General features: G+C 40.0%; 1 protein-coding gene across 9 annotated transcripts in view; it reads left to right on the forward strand.

Moving 5' to 3' along the window:
* ptpn13 (protein tyrosine phosphatase non-receptor type 13) overlaps window positions 1-20,490 on the forward strand; it is a 265,404-nt gene that overhangs the window by 152,539 nt on the left and 92,375 nt on the right. For 7 of the 9 annotated variants that reach the window (XM_072547657.1, XM_072547747.1, XM_072547874.1 and 4 more), the window contains 7 exons: window positions 1,481-1,926; window positions 4,311-4,454; window positions 5,563-5,656; window positions 9,774-9,859; window positions 11,793-11,976; window positions 15,328-15,539; window positions 19,850-19,945. In XM_072547657.1, the coding sequence (XP_072403758.1) occupies window positions 1,481-1,926; window positions 4,311-4,454; window positions 5,563-5,656; window positions 9,774-9,859; window positions 11,793-11,976; window positions 15,328-15,539; window positions 19,850-19,945 (1,262 nt within the window). The remainder of the gene's footprint in view (window positions 1-1,480; window positions 1,927-4,310; window positions 4,455-5,562; window positions 5,657-9,773; window positions 9,860-11,792; window positions 11,977-15,327; window positions 15,540-19,849; window positions 19,946-20,490) is intronic. The other 2 variants (XM_072547489.1, XM_072548028.1) reach the window with 1 other exon arrangement.

Below are 20,490 nucleotides of genomic sequence, written 5' to 3' on the forward strand. Positions count from 1 at the left end.
CTTATTATCGAGGGAAACAGCCATGGGGGTTCCCTGCACTGTCTGCTAATCCCTTTCCCTCTCCTGATGGTCACCCAGCCAACTTTATCTTGTAACTTAGGTGTGACTACCTTCCTCCAACTCTTCTCTATCATCCCCTCAGCCTCCCGAATGATCCGAAGTTCATCCAGCTCCAGTTCCCCAATGTGATCTGTGAGGAGCTGGAGTTGGGTGCACTTCTTACAAGTGAAGTCAGTGGTGACCCTTACCTCCCATATTCTGCAAGAGGAGCATGTAACTGCCATAGCCTCCATCTCCTCTGCTCTAAATTGCCAAGAGAGGTTGAATAAATGAAAAAAAAAGCCGTACCTTAGTAACCCTCCACATATGGTCTTTTTTGTTTGGTTAGACGAGGAGGATAGGTGGGAGACACTATACACTGTAATGTCTCTGGTTTAGCCATAGCTCGATAATAGCAATCCTCATGTCCACGCCTACACGTATTGAGCTTTCGCTCCATCTAATCACAAGGTAATTCTAAAATAGGGAAACTTGCCTTCTTGGCTGCCCCCTGGTCTGCACTCTCACCGCTCCCACTGCTGCAATTGATCAGTATTCTTGATCAGCAAACTCCTACAACCCAGGAATGCAGTCCAGTGAATCTATCTTGAGCAGCCTTCAATGCTAATCCATCCTTTCTTGAATCTGGGGACCATGACTGTATGCCAGTACTCCAGGTATGACCTTACCAATACCTTATGCCATTGCAGTAAGATTTCCCCATTTTTAAACTCCAAGCCTCTAGCAGTAAAGGCAAAAATTGTTTTGCCGCCTTAATTAATTTGCTGCTCCTCCACGCTAACTTTGTGTTTCAGGCAAAAGAAAACCTGGATCCATTTTGTGCTGCACTTTTTTGGAGTCTTTCTCCATTTAAATAATAGTCTGCCTTTTAACATTTCCTATCAATGTTTGTACTCTCGCACTTTCCTCTTTTGAACTTCCTCTGCCAAGCTTTTGCCCATTCACGCAACCTATCAATATTTCAGTTCTGAGGGCGAGTCCTACTGCACTCTCTGTTTCTCATTGCACTGATGCTGCCAGACTTGCTGAGTATCTTTTGGTATTTTCTGTTTTATGTATGAACTCATCTCCACAGACATGATGACCAACTCTGAAGTTCAACACTATTTCACAGAAAGTAAAGATGGGCTTGATATTTTGGTATTTGAGTAGGACAGCAAAGTGGTCAATACATATTGCTCTAGCTGACTTCACAATATCCAGCTGAGTTTAAATAGCAAAAATTTGCCTTGTCTGATCAAACAGGGTTGCTGAGCCTCCTATTTACACATAATGAGGAAAGAGCCTAGACTGTATATGTTTTAAATTTGTAACAATGACAGTACTTCAATTGTGAAACTGATTTCATAGGATTATAGTTTGATACTTCAAACAGTGTGACTTTATTTTATTCACCTGCATCTCCTCTGAATGGAAAAAGGAACAAGAAACAAATCTAGAAGCCCTTGTCGGAATTTAGGAAGGCGGGATTATGAAGAAGTGTCATCTTCAGAAGAACATAATGGATCATCTGGTCATCATAGAACTCTTCCTGTAAGAACTTCTGTTCCACCTGAGGAGAAACGAAGAGGAAGTACGAGCTCCCAGGACTCTAGAACTGAAAGTGCAGGGCTTTCACAAAGCCAAGTACATGGTTTTTACAGAAATCGAACTACCTCTAGAACACCACAACGTACTGATTATGAAGAAGTCTCTGCACTAACGGATTTGAGGCAGGACATGATTCAAAATGTTTTGGACAGTGCAAGACCATTAAACAGTACTAATGTCGAAACACCTAAAGAGACAGATTGCTCGGACCGAGGTGACTCTGACATGGATGAAGCAACCTATTCTAGCAGTCAAGAGCAACAAAGTTCAAAAAAGGTGAATGTGATTTTTCTCATCTTTGGTCAGTTTGCCTTTTTTCCCAGCAGTCCCCACCTGCCCCAATATCTCATTGTGTCAGTATGCAAACAGCATATTGCAAACATTTCTGTCCATCCTAGTTGTAGCAACAGATTTTTCTTTTAAGTTAATTTCCTGTTTGATTTTCTTTGGTTAAAATTTTCATGATATCTTTATTTCCAATCACAATGGTTCTCAATACTAACTCCATCAGCCATCCTGAACTAAAAGCTGTCCTATTGTTTCTGATCTTATTTGGCTCATAGCCTTGTGTGTCTTGACATTACAAGTGCACATCTACTCAAATGTTATGTGGATTTCTGTTTCTACCATCTTCACAGGCAGTGGGTTCTAGATTCTCATCACCCTCACAGTTCCACTAAACGTTCTGCACCTTTCCTTAAATTTATGCCCCCATGGCTTTGATCCCTCCATCAAGGGGAAAAAGTCTTCCTGTCTACTGTATCTATGGCATTTGTAATTAGTGTACTTGAACAATAACTTTATTTTGCCTCCTACTATCCTTTCATGCCCCCTTTTTTGCTCTCCCAATTTCCATTTTAAGTTCTCCCTTACACATTTTGTACACCGATTGGGTTTCTGCTGTTTTGAGCTCTTGATATCTGCCATAAGCCCCCCTTTCTTTCTTTATCCAATCCTGTCTATCCCTCTAGATCCAGGATTCACTGGATTTGTTGGCCCCACCCTTTATCTTTATTAGAACCACGTTGGCCCTGTATTCTCCATATTTCCATCTTTAATGTATCCTGCAGCTCTGATACTGATTTAGCTAAAAGTGTCTGTTTGCCGTCCACTGTGGCTAAGTCATATCTGATCTTTTTTTAAATTGGCCTTTCCCCTGTTTAGTTCTTTTGATCTCATGCCCATCCTTGCTCTTTTCCATAACAATCTTGAATTAATGGAGCTATGCTTATGCTTTGCAAAATGCCCCCCACTGACGCTTCAACCGCTTGCCTGGCTTCATTACCTAAAATTAAATCCAGGACCATGTAGGGCCATCTGCTCATTTGCTTTAAAAACTCTTCTAGATGCATTTCAAGAATTCCATCCTTCTGCACCTTTCACACTTTAACTTCCCCAGTTAATGTTGGGGATCTGAAATTCCCCCACTATCACCGTCCAGTTACTTTTATACTTCTCTGACATTTGCCTACACCTGCTCATTTATTTCTTTTTGTACCATAAGACCCTTAACAGTCTCTCCTAGCAATGTAATTACTCATTTTTGGTTTTTAAATTTTGCATGTATTTGAGGAACTTTTGAAGATGTCGTCCTTCCTTACTCCTGTAGTTGATTCCGTGATCAATATTGCAACACACCCTCTTCTCTTACCTCCTTCCCTCTCTCCCCTGAGACCCTATAGTCTAGAATATTGAGCTTCTCGCAATCCTGCCCTTCTCTCAACCATGTCTCGGTGACAACAATGACATCACAACCCTATGATTTAGTTTGTGCTCTCATCTTTGTCTTGTTCATCAGACTTATAGAATCCTTACAGTGTTAGAATCAGGCCCTTCGGCCAAACAAGTCCACACCGACCCTCCAAAGATTATCGCACCCAAACCCATTCCCCGTTACTCTACATTTACCCTGACTAATGTGCCTAATCTACACATCCCTGAACACTGTGAGCAATTTTAGCATGGCCAATTCACCTAACCTGCACGTTTTTCAATTGTGGGAGGCAACCGGAGTACCCAGAGGAAACCCACACAGACACTGGGAGAACATGCAAACTCCACACACAGAGTCGCCTGCGGCTGGAATTGAACCCGAGTCCCTGGCGCTATGTAGCAGCAGTGCTAACCACTGTGCTGCCCTCTACTTTCATTAAAATACATGCCATCCAACTGTGCCAAACTTCCTTGTGCCTTAAAGTGTTCTGACTCGCTTGCTGACCCTTTTAATTTTGGCCACACAACTCCCCTCCCTCTAGATCCCATCATGTAATAGTGTCTCATATAACTTAAGAGGGTTTTGGTCAGCAGTGGATTAGATAACGAGTGGTTGCTTTGATTTTGCAACAAAAACATTTCTGCAGCACTACTTTTTATATTAGTTATGCATTTTTTTAAAAAAATCATTAGAAAGAATGAAATTACTATACAGTTGTAGAAATTTAGTATTGCACAGTCTGTAAAATCGAAGCTTTAACTTTGTTATGCATTGTCGGGGGGGTTTAATTTATTTTCTACAATATTTATAAGGGTATGTTTCAAAATATTGGAGAAATAATATCCCTGAACTGAAACAGTACGCTGGACAGTTCATAAACACAGATCAAATCTCATTGTACTTTCAGTATTGCTTTATACACTAATTTTGATTTGTTCACATATAGGATTCTGTAGCAGATAAGGTGAAAAGAAGAGCTTTTCCTGAAGCTAAACAAAGTGCTTTGCTAAAGCCGGGAGATATTTTCGAAGTGGAGTTGTCAAAAATAGAGAACAGCTTGGGCATTAGTGTCACGGTACTGTTTGGCAAGGTTTTCAACACTCTCTTTCTCTATGAAATATTAATATTAAAGTATTTAAGTTTAGTTTCAATATGATAAATTTCAGAAATGACAGGATAACAGAATCATATGCAAAAGTGTCAGAAATATTTGTCATTTCATTTACTTTACAAATCCATTGGAAACTTGCACTAGCTAAATTTTTCAAGGCCTTCTGTTGCCTGGACATTGGCTGGACAGGGATACCCAAGACGTGCTCAACCTGAACTGGTGTCAGTGGACTGACCCTTGGTGTGAAATGGGTTTTATTGTTGCCTGGTCACACCGTTAGCACAGTTATGCTGTCTCTGATATTGCTAGTAATTTCAGGCAGGAACAGTAGTGCAAGCTGCAGACTTGAAAGGCCTACTGCAGCAAGGTTCCTCCGTTATCTTACGATCTATTATAAAATACCAGCCAGAAAACATACCAGCCCATAGGATGAGATTACAATTGTAAATGAACCTTTCAAACCATTGCCTAATTTTATTTCCTTCCTTAAAGTTTCTCTGATACAGTGGGAACATAAACAAACCAACGAACCAGCCATAACTGTAATATCTAATCTGATTTTATTGCCTTTTAAGTGTACAATTTCTATGACTCTGATATCCTGCCTATGAAGAGATGATTAAGCTGGAGCTGTATTCCAATTAAGGCCTGAGGAATTTCTTGTCAATGCACAATATGAGCTGCTTGATCATATATTTTATGACACCCCCATGAAGAAAGTCAATCTACAGTTTCTCTTTCTAGATAGAACTTTTAGTCTTCACTCCCACCTTTCAAAATCTTTGTTTTTGTAGACTTCAATCTCTGATTGTACCTCTAATTAAATGCTTTTAGTGTTTTAGTGAATATTGCTATTGTTCTCCCAAATTGCAAAAATTCACAATTTTCTGCAGTAACTGAGAGTCGCCTATCTGCCCACTGCACTAACCTATGGTCTCTTGTGATTTTCCTCATAATTCTGCTTTTGGTACCAACAAACTATAAGGTCATGCTTTGTAAAACAATATAATGTTTTGCAATATTCTCAAAGGTTAGTCACTGTCTGGGGGTATCTTGCATCATATGAATTTGCAGTCTTTTTCTCTAGGGTGGTATTAACACAAGTGTGAGACATGGTGGGATTTATGTGAAAGGCATTATACCAGGAGGAGCAGCTGAAGCTGATGGACGTATTAAAAAAGGTAAATTGTTTATACATGATGATAAGACTATATAAGTGAATAAATTCAGTTTAAATTGGCTTTTCTAGATTGTAACCTAATGTATATCTGTTTAAAAAGTTTGTGCTTTCTTTCACAAAACTAAGGTCTGCAATTTTTAATAACTATTCAAACTGTCCAACGACCAAATTTCCAAAATCTCTCTTAGTTCAAAGATTAGGCGATTCCCTGTGGTTGTATTGACCACTCGGACAGAGCTATGTGAAGAAATGGAAATAATCACACATTTGTAGAGTCTTACAGATGTACAGCATGGAAACAGACCCTTCAGTCCACCTTGTCCACATCGACCAGATATCCCAACCCAATCTAGTCCCACCTGCCAGCACCCGGCCCATATCCCTCCAAACCCTTCCTATTCATATACCTATCCAAATGCTTTTTAAATGTTGCAATTGTATCAGCCTCCACCACTTCCTCTGGCAGCTCATTTCATACATGTACCACCCTCTGTGTGAAGACGTTGCCCCTTAGGTCTCTCTTATATCTTTCCCCTATCACCCTAAAGCTATACCCTCTAGTTCTGGACTGGCCCACCCCACGGAAGAGACTTTGTCTATTTGTCTATCCAAGCCTCTCATGATTTTATAAACCTCTGTAAGGTCACCCTTCAGCCTCCGACGCTCAAAGGAAAACAGCCCTAGCCTATTCAACCTTTCCCTGTAGCTCAAATCCTCCAACCCTGGCAACATCCTTGTAAATCTTTTCTGAACCCTTTCAAGTTTCACAACATCTTTCCGACAGGAAGGAGACCAGAATTACACGCAGTATTCCAACAGTGGCCTAACCAATGTCCTGTACAGCCGCCACATGACCTCCCAACTCCTGTACTCAATACTCTGACCAATAAAGGAAAGCATACCAAATGCCATCTTCACTATCCTATCTACCTGCGACTCCACTTTCAAGGAGCTATGAACCTGCACTCCAAGGTCTCTTTGTTCAGCAACACTCCCTCGGACCTTACCATTAAGTGTATGAGTCCTGCTAAGATTTGCTTTCTCAAAATGCAGCACCTCACATTTATCTAAATTAAACTCCATCTGCCAATTCTCAGCCCATTGGCCCATCTGGTCCAGATCCTGTTGTAATCTGAGTTAACCTACTTTGCTGTCCACTACACCTCCAATTTTGGTGTCATCTGCAAACTTACTAACTGTACCTCTTATGCTCACACCCAAATCATTTATATAAATGATAAAATGTATTGATCCCAGCACCGATCCTTGTAGCACTCCATTAGTCACAGGCCTCCAGTCTGAAAAACAACCCCCCACCACCACCCTCTGTCTTCTACCTTTGAGCCAGTTCTGTATCTAAATGGCTAGTTCTTCCTGTATCCTGAGATCTAACCTTGTTAACCAGTCTCCCATGGGGAACCTTGTCAAACGCCTTACTGAAGTCCATATAGATCACCTCCTCTGCTCTGCCCTCATCAATCCTCTTTGTTACTTCTTCAAAAAACTCAATCAAGTTTGTGAGACATGATTTCCCATGCATAAAGCCATGTTGACTATCCCTAATCGGTCCTTGCCTTTCCAAATACATGTGCATCCTGTCCCTCAGGATTCCCTCCAACAACTTGCCCACCACCGAGGTCAGGCTCACTGGTCTCTAGTCCCTGGTTTGTCCTTACCACCTTTCTTAAACAGTGGCACCATGTCAATCATGTACACTTGCACACAAATAATAGTCATGGAGTCATACTGCATGGAAAACAGACCCTTTAGTCCAACTGGACCACACCAACCAGACATCTCAGACATTTCCGTTTACCAGCATTTGGCCCATATACCTCGAAATCCTTCCTATTCATGTACCTAACCAAATGCCTTTTTAAATGTTTTAATTGGACCAGCCACCTCCACTTCCTCTGGCCACTTATTCCATACATGCACCACCCTCTGCCTGAAAAAACTACCCCTCAGGTCCTTTTTAAATCTTTCCCCCCTCACCTTAAACTTATGCCATCTAATTTTGGACTTGCCCCACTCTCAGAAAACAATGTTGTCTATTACATTATCCATGCCTGTCATGATTTTACATACCTCTGTAAGGTCACCACTCATTCTCCGATGGTCCAGGGAAAATAGCCCTAACCAATTCAGTATCTCCCTGTAACTCAAATGCTCCAGTCCTGGCAACATCATTGTAAATCTTTTCTGCACTTTCTCCAGTTTAACAACATGCTTCCTATGAATTGTACACAGTATTTTAAAAGTGGCCTCACTGATATCCTGTAAAGCCACAACACAAGTGACGATCACTTGTGAATTGTTTGCTGTGGCTTGTTTAAGGTATTTGTAGATGTACACTTATGTTTAAAATAAATTTTTGGATGATTTAGCAATCTGTTTTGTACATGCTGGAGCAGTACAGTAATTCCTCATGTAATGCTATTGTTGTATTCCTGGAAAGTGTAATAAAAAAGTCAGTGTTAAGTAAATCAGATTGTCATATTCTGGTCTGCAAAAGTTACATTTTGCACGACTTTACTCATCAGGAAAGCATTTGATCCTGCAAATACCCTGCAATGCTGTACATTCCTGAAATCTCATCTGTAAAGGAAACCAGTTTTAAAATAAATGTAAAAATATAAAATAAATATACTAACTTCCACCTCCAACTCACTTCAGCCCACTGACGCTATTGCCCCCAGCTTCCCTCCACTGCTCCCTACAGCTTTGTAGTGACAAAGGCTTCAGAGTGGAATAGCAAGAGGGAGGAAGCACGAGAAGCTGCAAGTGGAAAGGATGTAGCAGAGAGGTGATAAAGGGATTGGGGAGCAGGATGGGTGGTGAGCGGGACAGTAGGAGACTGGGAGAGCCCATTCTAAAGTGGAACCAGTGGGGACGATATGACACCATATTGGCCTGGCACAAAACAATCCTAAAAGAGAAATCCCAATGCTTGGTACACATACTGACCCCATTGTATCTAGTGTTGAAGTCGGACAATTTATTGAATGCTATAAATGCATAGAATGGATATTTTAACCATATATCTTTTGCTCAATAATTGCACCTTCACTTCCAAGTCAGAAGCACATCAAGTCATCCTTCATTCCTAGGACTTGAGCAAGTAATCTAAGCTGATACTTCACTGTAGTACTGAGGGAGTACTGTAATTTAATGTGTGATGTAGGCAGTTAACCCAGGCTCAGTCTGGCCCTTGGAAAATTCTGCAGTGCTATTTCAAGGAAGAACAGTGAGTTCTTCTCATGTCATGTCTTAGCTAAATTTTTAATAATTCTTTTTATCTCTTACTTTATTTCATATGTGTAAAAGTCAAATATATAGACTCCTCTCCCCTTCAGAAATGATCAACAAAATTCAGTGGGTTTGACAACAATTTCTTCCTTTTTGAAATCTGAAGTTCATTACATGTATTTACAATGAAGCCCCGTGTAACATTGTTAATAGAGATGATAGCCTGGAAATTCTGATTCACAGTGCGGTGAAATGAGCGAGTGCTTTTCTGACCTGCTTCTGGAATTTGGCGTGGAACGTGGTTGCACTGTGGTTCCACCTCTGTTCTTTATAGCTGCTGTTTTCTGGTATTGGCATAATGTGGAATGCTGCCATCCACCCTCCTTTCTTCCATAATATCAAATGCCATGCGATGGGAGTATCCCCAAGCTAGCCCAGAAATTCCACCGGTTGTGCCTTTCCAGTGCCTTGCCAGTTACAAACTAGCGTGAGTTCTGTTGAAGTCGTCTGAAAATTTGCGAACCTTTACCAGGTAAAGGCAACCAATTCCTCCCAGTTCTTGATGGAACAGCTGCTGCTGACATGATCTTGTTCCATGAGCAACCCACCCTTTCATTGGAATTGATCTCATTGCCTGTCCGTTTGATAGCGAGCCTGGACTTGTTTGCTCAGGCAGACTTTGTTAACGTTCTGCCAATAGAACAGCTTTATAGTAATTTTGGGGTAGTGATTTAACAGCATTATCTTTGTAATGGCAGATTGTTTACTTTGGCACAAGTTCAGCAATCACTCATTGCCATATAACAGTAGAAGATCCAAGTTCAGTTTATTCATTGTTTTTCACTAAACATTTACTGACTCACTTTTAGGTGACCGCGTTCTTTCTGTGAATGGAATCTGTCTGGAAGGTGCAACTCATAAGCAGGCTGTGGAGACTCTAAGGAGCACAGGACAAGTATGTACAACCCCATTTCAGCCACATAATTTAATCTGGAACTGAAGATAAAATAAACTATCCTGATTATTGGGCAGCATTTGAGCTCCTGATTCTGATAGTGGACAGTTATCAAAGATTGCAAAGAGATCTAGGATCAATTGGAAGTGGAGGATGGAGTGCAATTTGAATAAATTCAAGGTATTGCATTTTGGTAAAACAAAGAAAGACGGGACTTGTGCAGTTAATAATAGGGCCCTGCGTACTGTTGTAGAAGAACAGAGAGACCTGGGGGTGAATAATTCAGGTACGTAATTCTTTGAAATGTGTGTCAAAGGTAAACAGAATGGTTAAGAAAGCATTTAGCTTGCTTGCCTTCATTGCTCAGACTTTCAAGAATAGGAGTTGGGACAGGTCATGCTGAGTTTGGAAAGAATGTTGGTGAGGCCTCCTCTGAAGTACTCTGTGCAGTTCAGATCGTCCTGCTATAGCAAGAATATTATTACATTGGAGAGGGTTCAGAAAAGATTTACTGGGATGTTGCCAGGAATGGAGGGTTTGAGTTATAAAAATAGGCTGGCTTGGCTGGGATGTTTTTCACTGGTTCACTGGTGTTTGAGGGGTGACCTTATTGAGGTTTATAAAACCATGGGTGGTATAAGTGAGGGTCTTTTCCCTAGGGTGGAGGAGTTCAAAACTAGAGAGCATACTTTTAAGATGAGGTGAAAATTTTAAAAGGGACCTCAGGTGCAACCTTTTTACAGAGGTATGTGGAATGAACTGCCAGAGGAAGTGGTGAATGCAGGTGTAGTTACAATGCTTAAAGGATATTTGAATAAGTTCTTGAATAGGAAACATTTGAAGGGATATGGGCCAAATGGAGGCAGTGAGACAGGTTAGTCTGGGAGCATGGTTGATGTGGACTAGTTGGACCAAAGGGTCTGTTTCCGTTCTGTATGACTCCCTATGACTCTAGCAGCCTAATTTTCTGCAACATGATGAGTCATTAGAACTGACTCTTATCAAAGTGTAACACTGTGTCACTAATTACTTATTTAAAAAGCAGTGGTCCCCATGAATATCTGGCGAAGAAGCTTGCAAAATAAATAAATATTGATTATTATGCAGCACATTGATATTTCATATGACTGGAACTTTTGTGAAAAACTTTTTTAAGTCTTAGCTATGGTACTTATTTTCTCAGGGAGTATTCTTTGTGCACATTCTTTTGAAACATTGTGAATTTTGGGTTCAGATCACCGTTTCTAATTTTATATTTTTTATTCCTATATAATTTACATTACTGGTTGATTCAGATTTTTCTTAAAATTGTGCTGCACAAATATTGTCAATTTAGACACTAAGAGTTTTATAAATGTGTTCACGGGATGTGGTGTTGTTGGCTGTCACTGCATTTGGTACCCATCCCCAATTGCCCCTAAGAAGATTCTTGAATCATTGCAATCCATGTATCGTAAGTAGATTAACAGTGCTTCTCGGAAGCGTTTTACTGTTTTGTCTTGCAAGCCCTACAGAGGTAGTTATTAATATACTTTCTGACATCTTTTGTTCTCTTTCTTCATTGTTATTAAGTGTTGTGCTTTAAATCAAACCACTGTTCAGGCAGCCTGAAGTATGACATTTTGTTTAGAGTTTTCACTTGGTGACTGCAAAGCTCCTTGCCTTTTCAAACATTTAACATTGTATTTCAATGAACCAGAATATATTGCAACTTTATAGAAACCCTACTTTCAGTTGTCTATCAAATTGAAGATGATGTTCCCAGCTGTTTGAAGTCGATTGACAGTACTAACTATACGTGGAGTGGTGAGCACAAAGTAAGGATAGAAGCAAGCTCTATAACCAACAGAATTGTTAAATTCTCTTGTCACACTTATGAATGCATTGAAGTTCAATTTTAATCAAAATGTACTTAACATATCCTTCTCTCCAGGTTGTCAATCTGCTAGTGGAGAAGGGGCAGCTTCCTGCAGCCAGCGTTCATGCTCCTGTCACACCACAGTGCACACCACCTTGTGCAGCCAATCAAAGCACATCATGTGAATCAGCTGACAAACAAGAAGTGGTCCCAGAAATCATGTCCTCAAATGCCAAAGATTGTACTTCCATCAATGATGGTAAGGAGCTGTGACGTTTAAGATTGTTGAGACATAACTAAACTGTAAGCAACACTCGTAGGCACCCCTAATTGTTCAGATTTTTTCCAAAAAGACAGCTAAACCATAGTCAACAAGAATAGTCTCTGGCCCCTACTGTAGTGTGTACTGTAGCTGATTCAAGTGGAATGCCACTTTGGTCACTACGTTTGGCTTAGGAAGAGAAAATTAGCTTGGAATATGGCTCTTGAAAATGGAAAATTTCATGCTGGTGCAATAAAGTGATACTTTACTGAGGCTAAGTTTAAAAATATGCTTTTAAGGAAGAAAGCATGTTTTTCCATTGTATCAGACATTTTAAGAGAATTTTTTCCACACATCTCAATCCCAAGAGAAAATTATTTTTGAAGTTGTCCTGTTCCATGAGTTCACTTTCCTGTGATGTTTCTATTATTTGATCACAATAAAACGTATAAACTGAAGAATTATATTTAGCATGTAATGCCAGTTTTTTGAACTGCCACATACAGTTGTCACTGCTATTTTGTAGACTCTACTGGAGCTGTTTGAATAGTGACTGGATTAGAGAGGTTCTTTTCATCATGTCAGTTGTGGAGAAGAATCCTGGAGGAGAGGGCTCCCCAGCTCCATCTGCCATTTCTGAAAAGAAAACCTTATTAGGCCTTGGGTGGAGTTTGCATGTTCACTCCATATCAATGTGAGTTTCTGCCGGGTGTTCTGGTTTCCTCCCACAATCCAAAGGGTGTGCATATTAGATGAATTGACCATGCTAAATTGTCCCCTTGTGTCCAGGATGTGCAGGCTAAGTGGGTTAGCCATTGGAAATCCAAGGTTATTGGGGATAGGGTGGGTTGAGGTGGGATGCTCTTCGGAGCGTCAGAACAGTCTTGGCGAGCAGAATGGCCTCTTTCTGCATTGTGGGAATTCTATGGTTTTATGAGTTCAGGGTGAAACCTATTCTTGTGAAATTGATTGAAGGGATGTCTCAGTATTGTATTTCCGGAGCAATCTGTCCGCAAAGACACCAGAGACAACCGTGAGTATTAGATGCCACATTTCAGAATGTCAGAGACACAGATTTTAGAACACCCTACACTTGCCTTCAAGAATAACCATTGACCAAATTGATGTTTTGCAGAAAACCTGTGTGTGTGTGTGTGTGTGTGTGTGTGTGTGTGTGTGTGTGTGTGTTAACACTGTCTTATTTTCTATCATTTGTGTTCAACAGATATATTTCCATTCACACCAACTCTCGACATACCTTTGTTTCTTTACTTGTTTCACAATCACTTCCTTTTCCTTGCACAAAGAAGCCTATGGTCTTTTAATTTCTCCTGAGCACTGTCCTATCACAGACTGTTCCTTTTTTTTTGTACTTGGCACCATTCCTCCTTTCACTTGGTCAAAACCATTTCCAACTTTTCCCAGCTTTACTGAACAGTCATTATTATGAACCATTGGCAGAACTTTACTGGCAATGAGACAGCAGCTTGCGTGGCAGGTGGGGGTCGAATGTCAAAGAGCTGGAATAGGACGGGTTCCTGATGTGTTCACATTGCTGGAGAGGTTTTCCAGTGGCAGGGTTGAGAGTAACATGGCTGCCTTCTGACCAGGGATGAGTAGCCAACTTAAATAAAGGCCCAATTTAAAAAGTAATTTCCCTGGTCTACCAAGATTTTGCACATGGCACACCAACGTCTCTCTGGAAGGAGAGACAACCAGATGAATTAAATAGCTTCACCATGAGGAGCAAGAGTTATCACTGCTGGTTCAGGATTAAAATGACAAACCCCTAATGATTTTCTATCATTTGTGTTCAACAGATATATTTCCATTTACACCAACTCTCGACATACCTTTGTTTCTTTACTTGTTTCACAATCACTTCCTTCACCTTGACTGAACAGGAGTTTACCCCATATCTGCCATTTGGGTTTTTATCCTAGCCACTAAGGCTAGCCTACTTGGCCTTATCAATGTTCTTTGGAGAAGGAACTCTTCCATTGTTACCTGGCCTGGCCTACATGTGACTCCAGACCCACAGCAATGTAGTTGGTACTTAACTACCCTCTGGGTAATTAGCGATGGGCAGTAAATGCTTGTCTAGCTAGTAATGCCTCCATCCCATGAATGAATTTTTAAAAAAAAGACTGTACCACCCCTATAAGGACATCTTGAAATGGTATATGGATTTGAAGTGATGTTTGACAAGCGTCATGCATTAGCCTTGTCAACAATTTGAAGCTGACGGGATAAAAGGAGTAATTACAGTGAGGATGCAAAATAGTCTAAAGGATAGAAAACAGAATTATAATGAATGACTGTTTGAGGAAATGCCACTTCAGTCAAAAAAATTAAGTGTTTCACTACTTGGATTAATGTTGTCTATGCTATATATTAATGAGTTGAACTTGGGATTACAGGACTCAATTTCAAAGTTTGAACATGGCATGAAATTTATGTGATAAAGAGGGAGGATGTTAGTTTGATAGCATTCAAAATAATGCAGGCTGGTGGAATGGGTGGAAAATTTGGAGCTGAAATTGACAGCAAACTAATGTAAGGTGGTACACAGTGGAAGGAAGAATGAGGAGAGAGAGTTCAAGCTCCGTCGTACAGTTCTGAAGTATGTGGGAGAACTGGGGAGCATTTAGGCACAAACCTTTGAATCTGGCCACTCATGTTATAACAGAAAATGAAGACATGAGCATGCATGGAGTACAAAAACCAGGAAATTTGAGAAACTCAAACAGAACAACAGCGTGGCCTCTGCTGGGGTATTGTTTACATTCTGGATGTCACATTTTAGGAAGAATGTGAAGGCTTTGGAGGAAGTAAAAAATAAATTTACTTGAATGGTTGTCAGTGATGAGATTATAAATTGGCGAAGCTGGAGTTGTTGATAGAAAAAATATTACAAGAGGTTTTTATGGAACTGTTTAAATCATGAAATATTTAATTAATGTATGTGAAGAGACATTGTTTCCAGTTGCTGAAGGGTTGATCACAAAAGATATACGTTTATGATGATTGACAGGGGACTAGAGGCAACACGAAGGAAAAAAAATTATACAGTGATGGTTTAGAATTTGGAATGCACTGCTTAGTTGGCTGTGGGTGAAGATACAAAAAGTAGCCTTCCGATGGATCTCTGATAAAATACCTGAAGAAAACAGCACAGGCGTGGGACTAAAGGGATTGCTTCTGAAAGAGCAGGATCAGACCCGAATGACATTTTAATATGTGTTGTTTTTTAATTATATGAATATTGTCCAGTCTGTTTAGTTCACTCTGCAAAATAATGCATTGAATCGTTTCAAATAAAAAATATTTTTCATTCTTCTTTTACAGGCGACATATTTAAAGTGAAGTTAATAAAAAATTCCTCTGGATTGGGTTTTAGTTTTACTGAAGGCAATGATGGTTTTCCTGAACACAGTGGAAATGCAGTAAAAATAAAGAAACTATTTGCTGGCCAGCCAGCGGCAGAGAGTGGGAAGATTAATGTTGGAGATGTGATAATGCAGGTGAATGACATCTCTTTGAAAGGGCTGTCAAAACAGGTACGTTACACTGGAAATAATGTAGTTTATTGTATAAACTAATTTTTGAATAATGTAAATAATTTTCTGCCAAACTGTATCAATGTATTTTGAATAGAATTGTAGAAGTATTTAATTTATCAGTGAATGACGTGGAAATCACATGAATATGCATGTTAATTAAAGACCTGTGAGCAGAGTCAAATCTTGTCAGTTTAATTCTGTAATTGAAAGAAATGCTCCTAATATTTTATTGCATTAGACTGTACAATGTTATTGCTTGTAATAGGGCTTCATTTTTGTTCATTCATTTGATTTGTGCATTGTTGGCTGGGTCTGCATTTTTTTAGCCATGCATAATTGCCCTTGAAAAGATGCAGCCGAAGTCCTTGGGATGTAGGCACACCTACAGTGCTATTCAGGAGAAGGTTTTTCAGGGTTTTAACCCAGAGATAATATATTTCCAAGTCAGGATGATGTGTGGCATGGAGAGTAACTTGCAGGTTGTAGTGTTCCCATGTGTCTAAAGTTTCTGGGTTTGGAAGATGCTATTGAAGGAATAAGAAGTCTAGTAATTTTTTTTACACACAGGATTATCATAAAGCATGACAAACTTTCTCACAAGCTCTGACTCACCCGCCCCTGGATTACAATTCAAATGTCAAGACATTGTTACTCAGACTGACTTCATTTGATCTGGAGATTGTCCTCTCCCGCCCCAGGCTACTAAAGCTAAGGTCCTACCAGCTGCTGACAGCCTACTTCTATTACCTTACTCTCCATGATTAGCACCTTCCTGATAAACCCAAGGTTTCTTTTTTTCCCCAATTGGATTTATTTATTCTTATCTATTTTACCTTTCCTTCTCTATTTTCTTCTGATGTATGTTCACGATCCCAGTATCAACTGTCTCCTGGCTCTAGCTGACCCCCTTGTCACCATGGGCAGTCTCTTTGTCTAAAACTCCTTCCTATTCATTCTGTTTGAAAGCACTCAACTTTTTAAATGGAGGCTTAACTAGTCACCATCCTCCTCTGTCTCACTGACCATTTTGTTACATTGAACAATTCATCCTTTGACTCCTTTAATTCCCTCCAACTAAAGGTGTCCTGTGACTTTCCACATGGATTCTCACTGTGTCAGTATTTTTGTAAAATGTTGTACATGCCCGTCTTACTCGGATCCCTTATGTCAGTCCTTTTTCTCTCACATTGAGTGTGTTGGCGCTGATTCGTCTATTTGTCCTGAACTGGAAAATGTCATATTTACTTCCAATTTCCATTGTTCTCTTTCCTTTACATAGACCATCTTCAAATTGTCTTAACATCTATTACTCTGCTTTGCCATCTCTATTATAGGGATGGGCTTGCAACCAATATCTGTTATAAACCCACTGACACTCATGTCACCCTAGATTACATTTCTTACCATCCTGTTTTCTGTAAACGCTAAGCCTGTTTGCTTGGATTCTCCATTTCCATGGTATCTGTTGTCACCACTGCTTCCTGTTTCTTCAATGAAGTGGATGAACATGGTTGTATCTTTTTGTCCTCATCCTCACCCCACTAACCTTCTACATCCAGAATGCCACCATTCTTCTTCCCTCTCACCATTCTGAAGTGACCATTCCCTCCACAACATACTGCTTTGCACCTCCATCATTCAACACCCAACTCCTTTTCCAACATCACCCTAACCTGAAAGTGAAAAAGATACAACAAAAGTCCCTTTAACGGCTCCCCTTCTTCTCTACGGGGGATCATACGTTTCTTCCAAGGCAAAACAATTATTTATTTGCTCCATTTTCAATTTAGAATGCTGCACTTTCTACACATGATATGGTTTTCCATGTCTTCAAGAATAATTGCATATTGTCTGACCACTTTATTAAATACCTCCATTCAATCTGTGAGTGTGACTGAGCTTTCAATACTTTGCCCTTTTAATTCTGTGTCCCGCTCACCGCTCTATCTTCTACATTGCTCCAATGAGGCTCAAAATATCCTTGAGAAATAGAGTTTCAATTTTCAATTAGGCACTTTCCCAAACCCCATCAATCCTCTGCTCCAAATCCTAATAGACACCTTAATGTCAGATAGTCACATCAGGTCAGTCATCAATCATTAATTCTGATATGACCAAATGAAGCAAAGCCAAGCTTCACAATGCCTAGCAATCATGTCAAAATGCCACAGGATCAGCTTCTACATGAATGTTTATTGCACTGAACCCCCTCCATAGCTTCTAACGACAACTCGGGTGTTTCCATGCTCTTAAATATTTGTCAAATATCCAAGCTTTCCATGACTGAAATTTTTCACATCTTTTGTCCCGTTAAGACTCAACTATTTCAATTCCATTCATAGAGTCATAGAGTCCTAGAGCACAGAGACAGGCCCCTTGGCCCAAACTGGTCCATGCTGACCAAAATGTCCATCCATGCTAATCCCATTTCCCTGAAGTGGGCCCATATCCTTCTAATCCTGTCCTATCCATGTATTTGTCCAATTGCCTTTTAAACGTTGTTAATCTTTCCCTGGCAGCTTATTCCATATGCGTACCACCCTCTGTGTAAAAAAAAGGGTTGCTTCCTAGGTTCCCTTTTGTTCTTTCCCTTCTAACCTTAAACTGATGCCCTCTAGTCCTCGATTCCCCAACCTTGGGAAAAAGACTGTGTGCATTCACGCTATCCATGCCTCTCATGATCTTATACACCTCTATAAGGTCCCCCCTTAGTGTCTAAAGATAAAGATCCTAGCTTGTCTTACCTCTCCCTTTTAACTGTGACCATTGAGTCCAGGCCACATTGTTATAAATTTCTTCTGCATTCTTTATACTTTAATAACATGCTTCCTAAAGCAAGGTGACCAAAACTGAACACAATACAGTACTCCGAGTGCTGCCTCACCAACGTCCTGTATAACTGCAACATAATTTCCCAACTTCTGTAATCAGTGCCCTGACTGATGAAGGCCAGTGTGCTAAAAGCCTCCTTCATTGCCCATTCCTTTTTAAATGTCAAGGTATCTGAAATTCTAACTCCTGTCTTGTCCTGTAGTATCTTCTATCATCTACATTCTCATGAATACATATTTATCTGCCCACCTCTCAGTATGCTGATTTTAATGGTCTTGATCAGTCCTATGTCTGGAAGCTCCCCCATACCAATATGACTCTTCAAAAACTCATTATTCTGATGCTGACTTTCTCTCTTTGTCCAATGACTTTACTTTTTCCTTGAATTTTGCTTTTAGAATTCCCTTGCAAAAAAATTCTACCTTCTTTTAACTATTCTTTCAAAACCCAGCTTGTCATCAAGCTCTTTGTCACCACAGTAATGTTATTTTTCCTGGTTCAGCATCCAGAGTCAAAACGTATGGCGCTGGGAAAAAAAAGCAGATCAGGCAGCATCCTGATGAGGGGCTTATGCCCAAAATGTTGACTCTCCTGGTCTTTGGATGCTGCCTGGCCGACTGTGCTTTTCCAGCACCATACTTTTTGACTCTGACTCTCCAGTATCTGCAGTCCTCACTTTCTCCAGGTTCAGCACACACTTCCATTTTCTGTGCCCAGCTGTGAAACACCTTTGGACATTTCTCATATTGAATATGTTTCAATTAGAAAGCTTAAATTAAAACTTCTATTTGAATAGTTGCCTTTTGAAGATATTAAAAGTACCTTTTTTTTTGAAAAACTCCTTTTAAATATTAATGATAATCTGAAAAAAATGGCTGTAAGCTGTAGCAGCTCATGGAGTTGCTCCTCCAGCATCGTTATTTTACTCTGTTCAGTCAGTTTTCAGCTGGATACTGTAGTCAAGCTGTGTGCTTTCTCTGTTCTTTAAAATATGAGTCATGAAAGGAAATGAATAACTATAATGTAATGACTGGATTCAGATGGTCTTTGGAAATGCAGCTAACTTTGTTCTTCTAAGTTAGAACAGGCCTTATTTTCAGAGTTCTGGAATGTGTAAATGCTTTGTACCGAGGATTGAATGTGCATGTCATGTTTGAACTAGCATTTCTGATCCAAGATTAGTAGCATAGACATTGTGTCATCTCACATGATGTGTTTTGCTAAATTCCCAATCTCTATAATCACTAGTAGAGAAAAAAAACTATCTCAATATAGCATTTTAAAACCGATCTAGTTTGAGGGAATAAGCATGGTGGGGTACTGATCGTTTCTTTTTCCATGTGGATGCTCAGAGTGCTGTTGAGGCAATAGTGTGTAGAATAGCAGAAACTCGTTTCTAATGTTGATTTATGCACATTTGTTTACTTAACTCATTGGTTATAAGTCAGACTTTAATGTTTTCCTTTTTTTTGTAGGAAATAGTGTCTGTTCTCAGGCGGACATCTCAGGAGGTCACTCTGTTACTTTACAGGCCCAAATCTGGTGTGTCAGCAGATATTGGTTCCCCTTTGGTGAGTTATGCTAATAGGAATTCATGGCTCTTGGTTTCAGGACTGGTCATCCAAAACTCTGCCGTCCATGTTCTACCAAGTGTTCAATTCTGATCATCCATCACACCCCTCCTTGTTAATTTCCCCAAATGTTTTATGTTACTAGCTCTGTGGTTTCTCTTCTTATCAGGTATCCTCCAAACTGCAAAACTCCTGCCATAAAAACTTTGCATTCCTTTATCTCTGACTTCTTTTGTACTCCAGCCCTTTGCTTCACTGTCAGTTACCACGCCTTCAACTGTTTAGATCCTAATCCTTGTATGCCCTTTCTAGGCTTCTCTCTGTCATCTCCTTTAAGACCCAAATCTAAAATGAAACATTCAGTCACCCTTCCTAATACCTGATTTGGCTTAGCATCGATTTTTGGCCAATTAAGGCTTCCTGATGAACCTTGGTACATTTTTCTATATGAGCGCACTTACAATAGTGTGAGGTAAAAACAATGACTGCAGATGCTGGAAAGCAAATACTGGATTAGTGGTGCTGGAAGAGCACAGCAGTTCAGG

Source organism: Chiloscyllium punctatum, chromosome 1, assembly GCF_047496795.1.
Source record: "Chiloscyllium punctatum isolate Juve2018m chromosome 1, sChiPun1.3, whole genome shotgun sequence".
Classification (NCBI taxonomy): Eukaryota; Metazoa; Chordata; class Chondrichthyes; order Orectolobiformes; family Hemiscylliidae; genus Chiloscyllium; species Chiloscyllium punctatum.